The 20,021-nt window shown below is 50.3% G+C and overlaps 1 protein-coding gene across 2 annotated transcripts in view; it reads right to left on the bottom strand.

The window, feature by feature from the left end:
• Window positions 1–1,474: 1,474 nt before the first annotated feature.
• Window positions 1,475–20,021, bottom strand: part of ARHGEF37 (Rho guanine nucleotide exchange factor 37) — a 25,129-nt gene continuing 6,582 nt past the window's right edge. Inside the window, exons 2-13 of one of the 2 annotated variants that reach the window (XM_032794404.2) lie at window positions 18,800–19,017; window positions 17,557–17,680; window positions 16,562–16,709; window positions 14,196–14,395; window positions 12,196–12,326; window positions 11,307–11,411; window positions 8,929–9,036; window positions 7,752–8,081; window positions 6,877–7,005; window positions 6,226–6,421; window positions 5,264–5,436; window positions 1,475–4,209 (exon numbers count right to left, since the gene is read on the bottom strand). In XM_032794404.2, the coding sequence (XP_032650295.1) occupies window positions 3,976–4,209; window positions 5,264–5,436; window positions 6,226–6,421; window positions 6,877–7,005; window positions 7,752–8,081; window positions 8,929–9,036; window positions 11,307–11,411; window positions 12,196–12,326; window positions 14,196–14,395; window positions 16,562–16,709; window positions 17,557–17,680; window positions 18,800–19,003 (2,082 nt within the window). In that variant the 5' untranslated portion in view covers window positions 19,004–19,017 and the 3' untranslated portion in view covers window positions 1,475–3,975. The remainder of the gene's footprint in view (window positions 4,210–5,263; window positions 5,437–6,225; window positions 6,422–6,876; window positions 7,006–7,751; window positions 8,082–8,928; window positions 9,037–11,306; window positions 11,412–12,195; window positions 12,327–14,195; window positions 14,396–16,561; window positions 16,710–17,556; window positions 17,681–18,799; window positions 19,018–20,021) is intronic. The other variant, XM_075068096.1, reaches the window with a different exon arrangement.

Here is a 20,021-nt window from a genome sequence, read left to right on the forward strand (position 1 = left end):
GTGGTGGCCATTGCTCCCCACAATCCCGCTGTCTCTCTTCTGTGGCCATTTCTTTGGGCTGGAAATGCTGCTGCTACAAGCAGTTGTGTTGTTTCTAAATAGCTCTTCCCATTCAAGAGTGAAGAACAGGGATGTTTTCTCTTGGAGGCTCAAGGGCCCATTGCTTCCACACATCCTACTGTTAAGGCTGGCATGCTTCCAGTTGTGGAGAACCTGCTGGTTCTTGCCTTTGGAGCCAGTTAGCACTGCTACTTAGTTAGATGGGCTGGCCACTGTCAAAGGAACACAAAGATTCCCTTCCCCCTATGCACTGCCTGCTTCTGCCAGTGCTGGGCATGAGCCACACAGTTGATGGAAACAGTCGTATCTTCTATTTATAAGGAGGCACAAAGATCCATTCACCCACCTGTGAAATTCAGCCACCTCTGGGGTAGCGCCTGGCAGCTCTTTAACAGAGCCCAGGAACTCTACACAACAGCTTGGCACAAGGAGTGAAAACCAAGCCTTTACTCAGCAGAGCTGGCAGGGAGGCTGCACGTAACCACCTTCAGTTGAATTTGACTGGGGCTTGCCAAGCCAGTCTTAGAGCTTGAACAATAATGGAAAGGACCACGATTCTGATCTAAGATCGGTCCTGAGTGCCCGAATTTGTCAGGCCCTCAGCTTCACAATGCAAGGAAAAGGCTGCAGCACCATGCCCTGGCACCACACCGAAGTTCTGCTTGAGAACTGAGTCCCTGCAGCTCCTTAGGGTCCCTTTGTGTGTCTCCCATCCAAGCACCAAGTGACCTGCCTTGGCTTAGCACGTGGTATCGCCGTGGAACATCAATCCCCCCAGGGAGTGGGACATGGGATGGCACAGCCTCCTCTACAAACTGCTATCCGTCCCCACTGACCTCTCAAGCCAAATGTTTGCTCTGGAGGCTCTGCTCTTTCAGACCTGAGGCAGATCGCAGGCATTCAGCAGCTGGATGGCACATCTGTGCCATCTAGTGGACAAATTATGAATACGCAGGGAGACACAGGATGCACTGGGAACTCTTTGTAACACAGGTGTGTCACAGGCCACTAAAGAATTCCTGTCATCAGTCACAGAGAGCAACAGCCCCACAGCCCTTTCTAAGCATGGCATCAGCATTTCTTACACTGCATGCTTCCAGTACTCCAGCCCTTGTGATGATAATGTACGAATAGTCTGACACATCCCCATCAGTACGGCTGTGCTGCCCTCTGGCTCAAGAATCCCAGGCAGTTGAGTCCTGTTATGGCAATGTAGAGGTGATGTGTTCGGGGCATCTGTGCCATGCTAGCAGTGCCACTCTCCACATGCCCGCTCAACCCACTGCTGGAGTGCAAAGAATGATGGTTCCCCTTCACCCACAGTAACTACCACTTAGCAGCACAGTAGTATTTCCCCCCCAAGTACAGTGCATGAATGAAGCATTTGGTAGCTTATCCCCAAGTATCAAGCAAGTTTGTTGTATGTATGTAGCTTTATATATCTATGACATGTCAGAACAATATTCAATATTAAATAGTATTAGTAGTCATCGTTAGCTTTTCTTCAGAACATCTCAGAGGTCATTTGAGCAAACTGAGGCCAGGGGATGGGAAGTGACTTGCCCAGGGTCACCCAGCAGGTCAGTGGCAGAGGCGAGAATGGTTCCATTCCAACATTCTATGCACTAGGCCACCCTGCTGATTTGAATGCTCTTTTAAACATAGCAGCCACTCCCATGTCTTTTTTATTTAAAGTGAATTTAGTGCGAGTCAAAGGTGCTGGACCCTGAGCCCAGGAGACTCAACGGGCAGCAAAAGCAGCAGCTGAGCAGACTTCTCACAGCATGGTCCCCATCCGTGGGCAAGAGGATAGTTGAGTCTCCAGGGTTTATTTGATCCTTGGCCTCTCTGTTGAGATGGCAAGTAAAAGCACCAGCCAGCCCATGCCGGTTGTGATGGGTGCTTTCAGGATGTGGACATGTGTTTGCTAGTCATGCTCTCATGTCCCAGATGCATTTCAAAGAGGCCACCAAACAGCTGTCCGTTTCAGTCTGGAGGTCTCCATTTGTCAGGGGATGTCAGCACTGGATCTCATTTAGATTCTGGCTGGGTTCTTTCACCCTGCTGAATGGAGCATTCTTCTCACTGTTATTAACTTCAGTGAATCACAGCAAAGGGGAACAACATGCACCCACAGACCTTCCTGGCTTCTAATAAAGCACAAAATCATAGAACTGGAAGGGACCTCTAGAGGTCATCTAGTCCAGTCCTCTGCACTCAAGGCAGAACTAAGTATTATTTAGACCATCCCTGACAGGTGTTTGTCTAACCTGCTCTTAAAAATCTCCAATGATGGAGAGTCCACAACCTCCCTAGGCAATTTATTCCAATGCTTAGCTACCCTGACAGTTAAGAAGTTTTTCCTAATGCCCAACCTAAGCCGCTCTTGCTGCAATTTAAGCCCATTGCTTCTTGTCCTATCCTCAGAGGTTAAGGAGAACAATTTTTCTCCCACCTCCTTGTAATAATCTTTTAAGTACTTGAAACTATTATGTCCCCTCTCAGTCTTCTCTTCTCCAGACTAAACAAACCCCATTTTTTCAATCTTCCCTCATAGGTCATGTTTTCTAGACCTTTAATCATTCTTGTTGCCCTTCTCTGGACTTTCTCCAATTTATCCACATCTTTCCTGAAATGTGGTGCCCAGAACTGGACACAATACTCCAGATGAGGCCTAATCAGCACGGAGTAGAACAGAAGAATTACTTCTCATGTCTTGCTTACAACACTCCTGCTAATACATCTCAGAATGATGTTTGCTTTTTTTTTTGCAACAGTGTTACACTGCTGATTCACGTTTAGCTTGTGGTCCACTATGACCCCCAAACCTCTTTCCTCGGTACTCCTTCCTAGGCAGTCATTTCCCATTTTGCATGTGTGCAACTGATTGTTTCTTCCTAAGTGGAGTCCTTTGCTTGTGTCCTTATTTAATTTCTTCCTATTTACTTCAGACCATTTCCCCAGTTTGTCCAGATCATTTTGAATTATAATCCTATCCTCCAAAGCACTTGCAACCCTTCCCAGCTTGGTATAGTCCACAAACTGTGTAAGTGTACTCTCTATGCCATTATCTAAATCATTGATGAAGATTATGAACAGAACTGGACCCAGAACTGATCCCTGTGGGACCCCATTCGTTATGCCCTTCCAGCTTGACTGTGAACCACTGATAAGTGCACTCTGGGAACGGTTTTCCAATCAGTTATGCGCCCACCTTATAGTAGCTCCATCTAGGTTGTATTTCCCTAGTTTATGAGCAGATCATGCGAGACAGTATCAGAAGCCTTATTAAAGTCAAGATATACCACATCTACCCCTTGCCCCCATTTAAAAGGCATGTAACCCTATCAAAGAAAGCTATTAGGTTGGTTTGACATGATTTGTTCTTGACAAATCCATGCTGACTATTATTTATCAGCTTATTGTCTTCTAGGTGTTTGCAAATTGATTGCTTAATTATTTGCTCCATTATCTTTCTGGGTACTGAAGTTAAGCTGACTGGTCTGTAATTCACCGGGTTGATCTTATTTCCTTTTTAATAGATTGGCACCGTATTTACCCTTTTCCAGTCCTCTGGAATCTCTCTCATCTTCCGTGACTTTTCAAAAAGAATTGCTAATGGCTCGGATGATGCAGACACAAACACACCCTCATACCTTCATGCCCTCCTGCATGACAACACAAAAGGCACTCTCAGAGTAACACACACCCACCCACCCCCTTTTCTGCACACAAAGTTTCCCATGCAAAATTCTATGTCAGTAGTTTTTGTCCTTCCCGTTCTCAGTCCAGCAGGGCCTCTTCATTTCTTTGCCAGCTCATTTTCCAGTTTTACTCACTGCATGTGCCAAGCCTCTCTGAGAGATGGGGTGGGTAGGGGAGTGGATCGCTCAGTCCTGAACATTGCTTCTGCTGCTACGTTTGCTGAGTTGGTAGAGACCAAGCAGGCAAACTCCAACCCCCTAGCTCCTGGGTGGGGACCATCATCAGGTAACTGGAAGGTACGTAGCCCCGCTGTCCATTGACTTCCACCAAGCTCCACTCCTTGCTTCCCTTCTTATCGTGAGGTTCCAGCACTGTCAATGGCTGCCCTGCCTGCAGACTGACCTCATGGGGGCTCCTGGCTGTGAATGCATAACCTGCAACCACCTGGAAAAGGCAAGGAGATAGGTATAGAAAACCCCCATTGGAGAGAAGATCTAGATGGGAGCAAGATATGTGGACTAAAGTGGAGATGAATGCAAGAATCCCACACATTTAGGCCATATCAATTCAGAGAGGTGTGCATGGGTGTGGATGCTCCATGGTTGTGGACATTCATAAACACTGGCTACCTGTTTGCTTCTGAGACGAATTCAAGGAGTTAGTTACTGTCATTTAAGCCCTGACTTCCCTGGGCTGCACTCTCTGAGGGTACGTCTACGCTACCCACCGGATAGGCGGGTAGCGATCGATCTATCGGGGATCAATTTATCTCATGTAGTGTAGATGCAATAAATCAATCCCTGAGCACTCTCCCGTTGACTGCTGAACTCCAGCTTGGGGAGAGGCAGAAGCAAAGTCAACGGGGGAGCCACGGCAATCCACCCTGTGCCATGAGGACGCAAGGTAAGTTGAACTAAGATACGTCAACTTCAGCTACGCTATTCTCGTAGCTGAAGTTGCGTATCTTAGGTTGAAACCTCCCCTCCCCCCGCCAGTGTAGACCAGGCCTAAGTGATGAGACAGTCAGGTTAAATGCTGCACCCAGGATTTACAAAGGGACAGTGTAATGTTACAACCAAAAGGACATTTACAGTTGTCTGTGCAAAGGGTTAATCAAATCTCATCTTTCTGAGCATCTTCGGATCATTGCAGGGGTCGGGAAGGCCTTTTCCTCTAGCTACAGTATTGTACAATATTCAATTGCATATGGGGGGGAGTCCCTTTCTTCTGCACTGACTAGGCACCGGTTAATGTTAGAGAGGAAATACCAAACTAGATGGGCCACGGATCCAGTCTACGCTGTCCGTTCCCAGCTCCCCTGGAAGTGGTTACCCAAGTATGTCTTGAGTTGTGTGTTATGAAAGATGCTATATGTGCTTCCCCCACTCCTGTGCTATATGTGTGTGCAGGTACTGAATGTGCCCAGGGCAGCTATATGCACAGAGATGGATGCAATGACTGAACAAACGTAGGTGCCTGCCAGTGTCTCCACACCCACCTGGAAAGCCGGAGGGGTGACGAGGACCTGTGGCCTGGGTGTTTCGGGTAAGGTGTAAGAGTGCCGTCTTCTCTCAGCCCCAGCGTCCGGGGCCAGCATCTGCATCCTGGGCTTTTGACTTTGGACCAGATGATATGGTTGGAGTTTCCCAGCCAGGACATACCCTCGCTGACCTGTAGGACACACAGGCTCAGTCAGGCTGGGCACCAGTTACCTGTTTTTCTTTTGTGGATGGATTCGTGCAGAGGGAAAGAAGGAAGGGATGACTCTGGCAACACCCTGGCATAGTGCAAGGCTGCACAGCTCTGTCACTGCACCTCTCTGCTGTTTGGCTGACTGGCCCCACCGTGAAGCACCACCAAGGGATCCCGAGGTCTTGCTGAACACAGGGGACCAGGCCGTGGCACATCACAAATGCTCCCTGGGGAATCAGTGGGGCAAAACCTGAGCACTATGTGTAATGGCCTGTGGCTGCAGACATATTAGAACTGGGCAACAATGGGGGTGGATCTGGGTTTGGCAAAACCAGGGGACGGTCACGTCTAGCTCCTGTTTCATCCAAACCCAGGAAGTTCAGGCTGGTTGAGATAAATGGTTCTGCTTCAGGCCTATCTCCAAAATACACATTTGGAACAGAATTCACAACCTTCTGTCCTCTCAGTGCATCAAGCTCTGGCCTGTGAGTTCCTGAGCAAAGCTCTGATGTATTCCACCCACAAATGGGCAGTCAAGGAGAATGGATCTCAGTGAGGTTGCTCCAGAGAGAAAAGAGATACAACCCTAATGCCGAGCAGTCTCTGCTTCCCCAGAAATTCCCAGATGGAAGCCTCCCTTGGGACAGTTCACCAACCCAGAGCACTTTACTTTGTCAGAACATAGTTCTCCCTCCTGTTTTTCATGCTGGTTGGAGAAACCCTTAGTGTCAGGGGAAAAGAGAAGGTTCCTGTAGTCCTCGCAAGTACCTCCAGTATCCACTAGCCATCTGTTAGTGTTGCCTTTGGTGTCCATTTCGTGCAGAAGAGCCACAATCTGTCCCCGCTGCAGGGTCAGGTCCAGATCTCTGCTGCCACTGATGTTGCTTGTCACCTGGTAGAGCTTCTCTGGGCCATGTTTACTGACAAGTGAAAGGACCCTGCGCTCCTCAGCAGGGCTAAGAGGCTAATGGGGAATAAGACACAAGGAAAATTGAGTCAGAAAATGTTCCCTACTGTGAGAACTTGCCCTCAAGTGTGTTTTCTTTCTGGATTATTTGGTGCTATGTCATGATCTGTAGCAGCCAGAGTAGGAACTCCTGTCAGTTGCAGTGAAATATCTGATCAGCTTCAGGGTATGAAGCTGGGTCTCCAGAGCTAAGGGACCCACCCCAGGGCATTGTAGCCTGATGTGGAGGATTCCTTGGCTCACCACAGTTACCAGCCAACCATTGTCAAGGAGTCAAAGCCAGTAACATGGCTGCTGCAAAGTCCTCGGCATTGCAATTGGCTGTCCCCAACCTCACTTGCTTCCCAATGGGATGGTCTCCTGCATTTGTGAAACATTAAGAATCTGCCCAACTGTCCCTGTCTTCTCAGCCATCTGATGGGAGGAGGTGCCTGGCTCCTCCCTGCTCCTACCTGTACCACAGGGCTCGGCATGACCGTCTCAAATTTCTGGCAGAAGGAGTTAAGCTGAGCACCAGACTGTCTTAAAGTCTCCTTCACCATCTTCCAGAAAGTAGGCAAAGGGACGTGGCTATGCGGCAGCTGTGGAAAGAGACAGTGGAATTAGAGATTGCATTGAGGGAGAAGGGCTGTGCAGAGAGAAATCCATGGGAAGGGTATCAGGAGGAGGAGGAACAGAAGGAAAGGGAATCAGAAACCAGAAGAGAACAAGAGTTTCTACATTTCAAGAAACCTGAACAATCAATCAGGTCCCCCTCGTCAACAAACAATGCTCCTGTCTGACTTTGAATCACAGCTCCTCCCCAAGTGTGAGATGGTCAGTGATACTGTCCGGTCTTAGAGGAAGGCTCCTAGGAGATCAGGAATATTCTGGCTTGATCAGGCTGTCTCCTCAGGGAAGGAGCTGTCTTCTTGTTCTGCATTTGTTCAGCACCCAGCACAGTGGGCCCCTCAGCACTAGCAGTTGGGACCCTCAGCACTAGCACAATCCAAATACTAATAGTAATCCTCAACCACCACGTGGAACTCCCCAAGAGGGGATAGGGCCACTCGTAGCAATCTAGGAGACGCAACTCCAGCCCACCCAAAGGAGAAGGGAAATAGACACATGCAAATAAAAGTGTGGCCCGCAGGGAGAGCTCAGTGCATCTGTCTGTGGAGAGTCAGGGTGAGAGGAAAGCACCCTGCTCTACCCAGGCAGTAACCTCTCCTGGTGCCCCACTCACCCCATGCCTGTGGGTCTGAGTGGTGTGTGGCTGTTCGCTGAGGCCAAGCACAAGAGCCTCTAACTCGTGCTAGCTCAGTATCCACCCAGGGGTCTCCATTACCTGGGCCAGCTCTATTTCAGCCTCTTGGAGCACCTGCTTGGCCAAGTCCCTCTGAAGGGCCACAAACGAGCGCAGTATCTGCCCCAGCCACTGCATGGCGACCTGGTTGAAGGTGGGGAGCTCAGAGACCAGTAGGGTGTTGATGGCAAGGTAGGTGTTCATGGTGGCCTCCTCATCGTACGTCATGTTGCCTGTCTCACTCTTCTTCTCCTCGATCTCCTCATAGTCCAGCAGCTTGTCCAGGCGCTTCCTGATCAGCTGCTGTGGTCCCTTCAGAGTCTCTGACAGGCTGCAGAGTGGCTGGTAAACCAGCTGATCCAGCCGTCTCCTCTGTTAGAGAGAACCCAGAGGCACCCCAGTGAAATCCTGATGTCCCCAGATCTGCCAACCGCGCAGCACAGTGCCCCAGCCTGAACATCAGGAGCAGCATGGGGGACCCTTGAAATTCATGTTCTCCAGGCCTGTCACAGATGAGCATCGGCGCCCAGCTCCCCTGTGTGACTGGTGGCCATGAGAGAAGGGAATTGTCATGTCTGCAGAGAGTAACTTCTAGTTCCTACTGACTTGACGTAGGGGGAGCTTCCACTGGGCTCACCAAGAAGGTCTTCTGCCGAAAGACCCCAGGAAGCTCCCATTATGATCCCACCAGACTCCACACATGATTTGTATCTTCTCAGGTACCTCTCCACCAGTAGCCAGACACACAGCCATCCCTCCCTGGACCTTTATTAGGACACTAAGAGCCACCGACCCTCTTCATTCTGAGCCAGTGAAACTGCAGCAGTGAGCAGCGTGGGGCACAATATAGACAGAACAGACTTCAGAGGGTGTTGAGTCCCCAGGCAATAAGCAGGTATCATGGTGAAACAGGCAGGGTGCTAGTGGGTTGGGGGAACGTCTAGTGGGGTGAGGTGCCCTAGTTCTGACTGAGGGGAGGGATCAGGGAACCCCCAGAAGTGGTGTGAGGGCTGGGACACAGGATATGGAGCTTCCTATGGAGTACCGTTCAGGAGGCAAGTCACATAGCCAGTGTAATTGCCTTTCCCACAGCCCTCTCTTCTGATGCAGTCCTGCCCTCACTGCCTGCAGTAAGCTCATGAGAACAGCCCTGGGGTGGGACCTGCAAGACCAGTGCTAGACTCCCTGCCCACACAGATGTAAGTGAAGTGGCACTCACAAACTCTGGGAAGATGGTGCGATGGAGCATTCCTGCCAGGAGACGATACTGCTGGGCAGCTCCTTCCATTTCCAGCTCGCACTCCTGTGGTTTGGAAAGGAGGAGGATCTGGGAGGGGGGGAAAAAAGAGGCTGAGAACCCTAGAACTGCCCATGTGTGTTCAAACCTGGGAGATGCCCAGGGCTGTGAAAGCCTTCCCTGAAGGCAGGTTCAGAATGTGACCTACTCCTTCTCCTGCAGTCCTTTATAAACTCCAGGCACTTGTTATCTCTTCCACCCAAAGCTCGTGTCCTCTTTGCTTTGAGAATAAAAACTACAGCAGCTGTTCTGCAACCTATGGTATCCAACCAGTGCACTCAGGCTGATGCTCCCAAACTAGCTACAATAACAAACCAATGGACTCAGCCTGGCATCTCCAAGTTATCCTAAAATATCAAAGCAGTGTTTGTAGATGAGTGCTCCAAGCAACCCTCTGATAGCAAACCAGTTTGTGCATCCAATGCTCAGAAATGACCCCCAGGTCAGGGTGCACAAACCACGTGGCAAGAGCCATCCTACAGTAACAAACAGGTGCCCGCAGCCGTGATCACAAGAAACCCTGCAGAAACCCAGATACGGACCCCTGCCTGAGGGCAGCTGCAGAGATGACTGGAACTCCCTGCTCTCATCTGGATGGATTCTCTGTCTTGTCAGAGAAATACTAGCCAGGCCACTCAAAAGGAGCTTCCCTGTACTGTTCCCACCAGCCCAGGCTGCCTTGGAGTATTGGCAGAAGGTGCTTTTTTGGCTCAGACTGAGCTAGTGTCTCCTCTGTCCCAGGTGTGCTCCTGCTCTCCCCCATCCTCCACCAGAGGAGGAGGAGGTCATGTCCCAGGGACTGCAGCTCCCCTTTCAGGTCCTCATTGCTACTGAAAAGGTGGGAGCCAGAAGCAGCGAAGATGATGGAGGGAGGGATCTTTGGCCCCTAAACCACAGATTGGCTGTTGTGTCTGAGACCCCTGAGCTGCACCCGGGTCCTGTGGAGGCTCCTGTGGGAATGCCACAGGCTTTGCTGGGTTTGTATAAATAGTGCTTTGGCTCTCTGCTTGTGGCTGAGGGACTGGCATGTGCAGATGAATGAGGAGGCTCAGATTGGAGGGATTAAGGAGCTGCCAACCTGCCAAATGGTGCATTAGGAGGTCAGGTCATTTCCATGTGGGGGATCACATCATCTCAAGCTTTTATTAATATTTACCAGAGGATTTCCCTGGCGAAGGGATGGGATACGCGCCTTTCCTTAGGCTCTTCTAAAGGCTGCTGGGGAGCTGTGGCTGATCACAACCCTGCCCAGCCAGACCACTGAGCCTATTGTCCTGGGTGCTCAACCTATTCCGACTCCTGGTGAGAACGGTAGCGATGGTAAAGACCTCTCAGGGCATCCAGCTCAGCACCCTGGGGCAAGGCAGGATTGTTCTCCAGGGCTTTTTCCAGGCTAGTTTCAAAAGTCCCATGGATGGGGCTTCTGCCATTTCTCTGGGAGACTATTCTGCACATTAGCATCTCACTGGCATCCCAGACTATGTTTCATTTCCCTAATTTCATCCCATTCCTCCCAGTTCCAGCTCCCAAAGAATTCCTCTGTTTCGTGGGGCTTTAAGCCTTTCCCATATTTATAAGGGCTATTTGGCCCCTTCTCCTTCTCTCTCAGCCTAGCCCATTTAACACTTCTCATTGCTCTTTATGAGTCCATCCCTCCAGTCCCCGGTCCTTTTGGCTCCTCTTCTCTGAGCTCCCTGCACTTTGTCAAGATCTACCTGGCAACACCGCATCTAGAGATGAAGGCAGGCCTCCAGCTGTGGCCGCCATAACCAGAGAGATGCCACCTGTGGGGAGGGCTGAGAAGCAAGCAAATCGGGTCTTCAATGGAGGAAACCAGGGCATTAGCTCACTGTGTTACCCGGCGTCCTTGTTCCCAATGTGTCAGCCTTAGTGCTGGAAAGAGTTCTCCTCATGCAGCCAGGGGAGTTTACAGCATGAATAACCCTGGGACTATTTGTAGCACCGTGCATCTTCTCAGCACAGTGCAGTTATTATTTTATTTATTTCTCACAAACGATGAACTTTACCTCTGGGCAGAGAATTGGTACAAGGCCCAGGCATCGTTTCAATCTCAGCTCAGCTCTGGGGACTTAAGCAATCCACAGACCTTATGTGACCCCTCTGCACAGGGGTGGATTTCACCCATCAGAAATAAGGCCTCAATCCTGCCAGGTGCTGAGCACCCTCAACTCTTATTGGTTTCAGGTGGAATTGAAGGTGCTGAGCCATCCACAGGAGCTTGCCGGGGTTGCCTCTGTGGGTCTCTAACCCCCAAGCATGATGGGAGGAGTGGGCTTTACCTGTAAATTGTTCAGGTAAGAGGTTACGTTCTCCTTCAGCTCAGTCACACCAGATGCCAGGAACTGAAACTTTTCCTCCAGATGGTCGAACTCTTTGTCCTCTGTCTGAAAGTCAATGGGGAGATGATATACTGTGGGCTCCTGGACAGGAGATCAGTCCATTGACTAGTCTCAGCAGGCGCGGTGCTCCTGCTGTCCTGTGGGATGGATTGCAACACCAAATGGACTGGAACATAGACAGTTCTTGGGGGACACAGAGGGTGAAATCCTTGGAGCTCCACCGTTGGCTTCAACAGGCCCAGAACTTCTCCCAGAATGAACTTGCATGGTGGTGGGGACGCATGCAGGGTAGAGGTAGGGCATAGAAAGGCCTTCAGTGGACTTAGGAGAAGCCTACAGGAAGGGTCCACTCCACTGGATTTGTTTCTCTTCCTTGGGGTCCTCAAAAATCCCTCTTTTGAGTCCCCCAGTCTAAGCCTTTAGGAGCTGAGAAAGCTGCCTCTACAATGCTCCAGGACTTTGCTCACCAGGAGATCAAGAGAGTGAACTTGAATTCAGATCACTAGGCCAGCCTTTAAATTTGAGACAAATGACCACAGGCAGGTCACATGAGGACTTAAGTGTCTCACGTGATAACAGCATGGATCACATGATCTCAATGTTGATAGGACCTCAGTGTGGCTCACCCATGTCTCACACATCCCACTTGCAAATACATGTGATGGCCAGTGTTAAGCCACAGAAAGGCCACCGGTGAAAAACAACAGGCGCTTTCAGTAAGCGCACCCATCCCCTACTGCCCTTGGTTCAGTTGTTTTCCTCCTACCTACGTCACCAGCACATACTCACTGCATGGTTACTGGGAGCTGGACATGAGCAGAAGCCTCACCTTGGGCACAATGCCCGCTTCGTGCATGAAGATCCGGCTCAGCCGCGTGGTCTTCTTGGCAATGGAGTGCTTGTTGAGACGGCCAAGGCGCTCCCGCAGTGTCAGGTGCTCGACCTTGCTGTATTTGGTTGCTGCCTCAGGACAGAAGGAGAGGAAGATAAACAGGTGAGGGATCAAGAAATCTCTGAGCCTGCATCCCTCCTGGGGATGACATCTCATTCAGTTCTTTGGGGCCCAGATGCACAGCCCTGACCCCTCATAAAGGGAAGAGAGTATAACTAGAGCTGTAAATGACCTGCCTACTTACTCCACTATATCCCTTCCTGAGTTCTCCCCTGGCCACTCCTACCCTTCTCCTTGCCTTCTATAGTTGACACACACGTCTCATGTCTCATTTGAATTAGACTATCCAGCCAGGGACTGTCTCTTGCTGTGTTTGTGCAGTGCCAAGCACAGTGGGGCCCTGATCCCCACAGATGCTACTGCAGCAGAGAATCCTGTGGCACCTTATAGACTAACAGACGTTTTGGAGCATGAGCTTTCGTGAGTGAATACACACTTCGTCATCTGACGAAGTGGGTATTCACCCACGGAAGCTCATGCTCCAAAACATCTGTTAGTCTATAAGGTGCCACAGGATTCTCTGCTGCTTTTACAGATTCAGACTAACACGGCTACCCCTCTGATACTTGACACAGATGCTACTGTGATACAAATAATAAGAACTAAGGTAGGAATAGTCATAAGAATAGTAAAACACAAAGAAAGGATTGTAGGAACTTTAACATGACTCTAATCAGACTGATTAGTGGAAAGAGAGAGAGAACTCAAACCATTAACAGAGTAGAATATTCAGACATAAAAGCCCAATGTTTTAAAAACTGCCTGTAGTTTCACATGCACAAACCACTATGGGTATGAAGTGTTCCCTCTCATTTGTATGTCCATGTGCGGAATTAATTTTGTTATAGGCACCAATATGGAGGTGATGTGCGGGAAGGGGCTCAGGACTGGTGCAGAGGATTGGGGTCGGGGAGGTGACGGCTGTGGCTGGAAGTGTAGGCACTGGGGTGGGGCTGGGGATGAGGGGTTTAGGGTGGGGGTTCAGGCTGGGGCCGAGGGTTGGGGGTGGGGCCAGGGATGAGGGGCTTCGGGTGCAGGTTTCCCTGGGGCTGCAGTGGGGAGAGAGGACTCCCCCCAGCCCTCTCTTGCTGCAGCAGCTTGGGACTGGGTGAGATGCACCTCTCCCTGGCCGCAGCAGCTCCTGCAGGGCTGGGTTGGACTGAGGGAGGGGCTCCTTTACCCTGGCCATGGCAAGTCTGGGCCATGTCCATGCTGGGCCCAGGGGGGAGAAGCACCTCTCTCTGCCTCAGCCCTGAGCTCTTGTGTCGGGCTTAACAGACAGCTGCACAGCTTAGAGAGAGCTTAAGGTCTGACGGAGTGCTGGCACAAGTGACTGGCTGGAGAAGCCTGTGTGTCGCTAGGCATCACTGCAATGTATCAAGGTGAATTGCTTGGCTGAATACAAATAATTTAGAAAAAGAAATCAGAAAGAATTGTAAAAGCCTGTTTTTATTTGGTACCATTGGGAGGGTTGTTTCCTCTTTTGCCTTTCTCAGCTCTGAAACCGACAAGAGATTGGTCTGTTTCATGAGTGTTTCTAGTCAGTTTCACTTCAGGGATCCCCTACACAGGGCAGTTTGTTTTGCAATTAGTAGTATGAGAATAGTAATAATGTTTCTCTAGTACTGGGAGGCCATAACTGAGATCAGGACCCCACTGTGCTAGATGGTGCTAGAGACTGTCCCTGTTTGGAAGAGTTTACAATCAAGACAAACAGAGGGTGGGAGAAAGGAAGGGTTCTTCCACTGCAAGTTAAAGCCAGACTAAAAACTGTTTGCAATGGAATAACAATGAGCTGAGGCATTTCTGATTGATCTTGGGTTTTACAGACCCTCCGTCACCCTGACAAGGCCTTTAACATGCTAGTTCCTCCTCACCTACTTCCTTGAGCCTCTTGTACTCGTTGATGTTGGCATTAATCTCAAGCATGGCGCTGGCTGCGCTCTGTAGGGCAGAGTAGGCATTGTCCCTGGTTGACGTGTTCTCCAAGATCTTCTGCAGCAGCAGCGGGTACTTGGTGACCCTCTGCACAGGCATCACCAGGAAGAAGCTCAGGTCTGAAGCACCTGTGTGAGGCCTGCATGAGAGGCGAATGGGGAGGATTAGGATCTTGAGTACAGCTGAATTCCTGCAGGGCTTTGAGCCCTTCCTTCCTGTCCACAGCTGGGCGAGAGACCCCTCAGCTTTCAGATGTACCCAGTCATGACAGCGGAGGCAGGGGGGGCAAATAGGCATCAGACGCTTGTGATGTAATGAGGGCTATCACCTTCAAAGAAACCCCATTTCACACTAAGGTCCCAGGCTAATTGCATCTACCCCCTGAATCCATGTGATATGCGTAGCATCCCTCTCCCCACTCCCAAATGGCACCACAGTGGGGAGGATCTTCTGTGCACATCACAGATGGGCAGTACCGTTGATCCCATTTTCTCTTCAAATTCATGGCCGGATCCCCAGGTGCTGAAAATCAGTTTCTCTGTAGATACAACTACTGCGGTGGAGCTTTGCTGACTTACACTAACTGAGGACCTGGCGTCCTGTGCTGGGGAGCTCACTGCCAGGTGCTTAAGGATTTCCAGGTCATGCAGCCCTGGTCTTGGCCTTCCAAAGGGAAGCAGGCAAAGCCTGTGAGCTGTCACCCCTCAGAGCTGTGCTAAGTCACTGCGGTGACTGTGTGCCAGCACCAGCCAGGGAGAGACCTGAAGGACACTGCCAGCCACAGACGGATTTCCATGCCTCATTACACAGCGCCACGTTTGTTTAGTGAACAGGTCCTGGGATTGATTCTTGTCTTGGGAAAGAGAGACAAAGACAGTGACTAGCTGCCTTTAGCAGAGCGAGTGCTGCAGGCTGACTAGCCTTCCTCCCATCAGCATGGCAGGCACTATTCATTAGTGATTTTGTGGCGAGATCCATGGAGGCACAGAGTAAGAAATCCCAACAACCCCCTCCCCTGCCATCAGTGCCCTGTCTAATAGGGAAGTGAGAATGTCAGCAGCAAGCCCATGTCAGCTCTTGCCCCAGGTCACGCTGAGGGTATCTCGCAATCTGCTGGCAGGTCCCTTTCCGCATGTGGGTGATGATTTCCCATTTGCTGGCTGGGGGAGGGGAGCAGGGCTAGTATTTCTGATCCTCCCCTGACAACAGAGTAACAGCTCCCCGTCCATCACGTGTGTTGGGGACAGCAGTGATATTCTGATATGCTGGAGGGTCCCCCTCCACACACCTCCAATAATTCCTTCTCTCCCTCCCATTCCAACGTCCTTTCCTGTCCAGTAGGACTAGATGGGGTTCCCTTCAGAGCTTGTTAAGGCTGTTTCTTAATTGGCCCGGAGGCAGGGAGGGGGGAGATATTGAGGAAGGATGGATCTATCACCAGGAGCTGAGCACATGGTCAGACAGGGGTCGAAGCACTGAGAATGCTGTCAGGGTCCCCACCCCTCAAGGCAGTGCAGGGCCATAGGGCTGCCCCCCAAACCTCATTTCATCCTCTTCAGTCCCTGGGCCTCTTCACGGCCCCTGACCCTGCTTTTATTCAGAAGGTGAATTATTAGGGTGTGAGGGCAGCCTCTCCCCTTGACTCCAGGTTGGAAGGGGATTTCGCCCTCCAAATTTGAACACCCCAGCCAAGCAGCCAGATACCCTAGAGGAGACAAGAGAATCCAGCCATATCTGGAAGAGACTGTGACCACCTGCACCAGAATGAGGGGATGGGGAATGGTGCTGTCAGGGAAGCACTTCAGTTCCTGGGTCACAGCTTCCCATGGGAGCATCAATAGCTGTCTGGGGTGGCTGTGAGCCATCACCATTCCTCATCTCTGATCTCCTACTGAAGTAGAATTACTCAGTCCCTTGGAAATGTGTCTTCCCCATACCTTGGGAATGTCCATAAACCACAGGCCAGTCCTCACAGTGCTTCCTACAAAGCACCATGGCAAATGGACCAGAGGATTCTGGGACTCAGAGATGCACAATTTTGCCAGAGGGCTGAAGGAGGTTGTGGTGTAAAGATAGTTACCAACCCCTGTTTCAGGGTACATGATCCAGCCAGCTGACTGAGGACATGTGCCCTCAGCAGCAGCTTCTCTGGTCAGGAGGACAGGGACATCCAGCTAGTCCAGCCAGCTGTGTAAGCTGAATGTGCTTCCAAAGCATGCCCAGTCCATCCTGGATAAAGACTGCCATTCAAGCCAAAGCACAGTCAGGTTCACCAAGAGAGCTGGGGAACAGGTATGGTACTTACACCGTCGTATTCAGGGTCTCCACAATCTCCTGCTGCAACCTCGGGTCCTTCTTGTAACTCTCCACCAGCAGAAGAGCTTGCTCATAGCAGGCACAGTAAACCTTATAGACGCTTTCCATCTCCTCCTTGAACTCCTGGAACAAGGCACCTGGGCAGCAAAATTACCAGACAGAGTCACGCTGGGGAGCCAGCCCCATTCCTAGGGGAGGGACATCCTCAGCATACACAGTGCCAGCACTGTCATTAGCCTCCTGGCCAGCAGGGTCAAAGAGAGTCCAAGGACTGAATGGACATGGCAGCCGAGACACTCTAAAGGGAGATACCTCCAAGTTGTGGCTGAGGAACACTGGCAAGGGACAGTGTGAAGGAAGCCTTCAAAGGCTGGTGCAGAGATGGAGGTCTCCACTCTCCCTACCAGATGAGCAGGAGAAGTTCAAAGTCACAGGAGGCTCCTCTCCACCCTGCTGGAACAGGGAACATGAGGAGATGGAGAGCAAACAAGACCAGGCCCTTCCCCAGCCAAATGTAACCCAGCAATGGGCATCACTGCCCCTCAGGCACCCGTCCTAACCTGACTGTGACGCTTCCCAACCCTTCCATGGACAGGTCCGATCTCGTGCCTCATGCAGCGTGTATCTTGCAGGGTTAGGCTCTCAGTGATTGCGGAGCTAGTGAAACAATCTGCTGAGATTAACACACAAGACCCAACAATTCCTTCCCCTCAGGCTCTGGATTCCTGGGAGAAGCAGGACATGGGTACGACTCATGCTGCCCTGGATTGCTGCCCATGAGGCATGAGGCTGGCTGGGTCTGCCAGAGCCACAGACAGATTTGCTACTGTAAATGTTTGGATATCAAGAGCATCGAGGAAGACAAGGGTGACGGCTGTTAAGGTGAAGCAGGCCCTTTTCCTCTGCTGCTGCCAAAGATGGGCAGTATCAGTTCAGCGTTAGCCTGGCACACACAGCCTCGCTCACTCCCACCTTCACACTTACTGATCAGAAGCAGCTGCTCAGGCTCCTGGCTGACTGTCACTTCCAACCCTTTCAGGAAACGTTTGGAGACACAGAGGACGTCATCTATGTTAGAGAAAAGCCCTTCCAGGTCTATGTCAGGCAGCTGAAAGGAACAAAGAAGCCATAAGCAATCAGAATGAATTCAGTCCCACACTAGACACCAGCCTCCAGGCCGCAGCATCTGCATCCTTCAAGCCACCCTTGGAAGTTGCACATGGGGTTGGCTGGAAAACAACAATTCCACTTCACAAAACATTTACAGGTATCAAAATGTGGTAACTTTCCACCAAGGGAGACTCTGGGGATAGACAGGCACAGGCCTGCCCGCATCTAAAGCCGTCCTGCCCCCAGACATAGGGGAGGAGCCTCTGGACCCAGGCATCAAAAGATATAGGGGGACAACAAATGAAAAAAACCCAACCATTTTAATGGAGAATGTAAATAAGACCTTTAGAAGTTTCACAGAGTGAGACACTCTGGCTCTCTATAGCCTGGCCTGATAGAGATCAGGGACTTGAACCTGGGACCCTCACATCCTAGACCAGGATCCTAAACACTCCAATAGAATCAGAGTCAGTCTCTCATCTTCCCTTTCCTTTCCAGCTCCCACCCACTAAAAAAAAAGATTTTAGTGTCAATGAAATGGCATTTGTCAAGGGAAACATTTTGTTGATAATATTTTGACCAGCTTCCGCTGCATGCACAGTTTTCCGCATCTACAGTTGTACCATTGCAGAAGTTCAGAGCTAGGCATTCAAACTGCACTGCATGCCCTCAGTTCGCCTGTGCAAATGCACTTTGTGTGCCCCAATCTGAATGTTTGTGCATTTAAAAGCAAACATGAAAATCTCAATGGGTAAAAAGGTGCAAGTTCAGTGGCTATTTTTGAAGATCTGTTGCCTCATGTCACAGGTAATTCTATGGGGCAAAACTCCTCCAGGGTGACTGTCACTCTTTGAGGTGCTGGTGGAGGGTTCTGCCTCCACAAATTTAAGAGGCTTCACTTTTCGACTTGGATGTCAAACTTCCAGGATTGGTTAGACACCTCCCCACCTTCTCTCCTATGGAAGATGCTGGTTAAAAGAGCCCTTCCATTGTACAGGGGAGCAGGCTTGGATCCTACTGAGAGGAAACAGTAGCTCCCATTTCAATCCGACACCAACAGAACATTCCCCACATTGTGACTGACATCTCCATCGGGAGATTTTAGTCTAGCTCTCACCTGCTTTTGCTGGAGGTGGACGCGGATGTCACATACACACAGCTCGATGGTGTGGACGTAACTGGCCTCTGTCTTGATCAGCTCTTCCACTGCCAGTCTTTGGTTCTGCTCCACTCTGTCAAGGCATATCACTTCTTCATATATGGGGCACTCAGTGTCTGGTGTCTCCTTAGCAGGCGGCTCATCTGGGCTGGAGCTCGCCATGTCAGCAACAGGCTCTGAGAGAGGCGGAGAGCTCAGTTTAGAGCAATTCTGCAATCGAGTCATCTCAGCAGGTTTATGCATGACTATAGTAAAGATAGATTCTTTGATTCAGCGTTGGTGAGTCACCTTTTGCCACTAGGTCTCCACTTTTCATCCTGCCAAAATTGGTAGCAACCCAAAGTCATTATAATTTAATGGCTGTTTGGTGGCCCATGTGCAATAAATTTGAGGGTCTCAGTCAGTGCAGTCTCAGTCCAGTGAAGAGATACTGATGCTTGGCACGATACCAATAACCCATTATAATTCAGGGATTAAAAAGAAGTTACACTTTAGGGTTTGGCTTTGCAGCAAAAACAGGAGAAAACCAAAAAACATTAGTCCAATCCCACATAGTGAAGGAATAAAAAAGGGTTGGGAGTAAGTTGTACGTAGCCATAAAGGGCTGATTTCACTGACCCTAAGGGTTGGATTTTCAGTTAGGTTAGACACAAAATATATTGGAAGGTATTCACCAGATTTATGTGCACAATTACAGTGGCTGCATGCATGGATTGGGTAGATGCGCCTTCAAACAGATAAATAGCTGCATGTGCAGGCACAGTTATCTGACCTGCATGTGCAACTGCAGTAGATATATGTTAAAAAATTAGATGTTCAATTGCAGATGAGCATCTAAACTGCCTGAAAACCTGGGCCCAGAAATACAAAGTGCAGGGACCTGGGGCTATTCCATTCAATGAGTGTTAGGGTTTGTCTACACTACCTGCCGGATCGGCGGGTAGCAATCGGTTTATCGGGGATCGATATATCGCATCTCATCTAGACGCGATATATCGATCCCCGAACACACTCCAGTCGACTCCGGAACTCCACCAGAGAGAGCGGCGGTAGCGGAGTCAACAGGGGGAGCTGCGGCCGTCGAAAATCCGGGGGAGATGGTGTAAATCTCGCGCCGGGCCGTACCCATATCCGCAGCAGGTCTCCAAGGTGAACAGCCTCTGGCATGTTAGAACAATGT

The sequence above is a fragment of the Chelonoidis abingdonii genome, chromosome 7 (genome assembly GCF_003597395.2).
Source record: "Chelonoidis abingdonii isolate Lonesome George chromosome 7, CheloAbing_2.0, whole genome shotgun sequence".
Taxonomy (NCBI): Eukaryota; Metazoa; Chordata; order Testudines; family Testudinidae; genus Chelonoidis; species Chelonoidis abingdonii.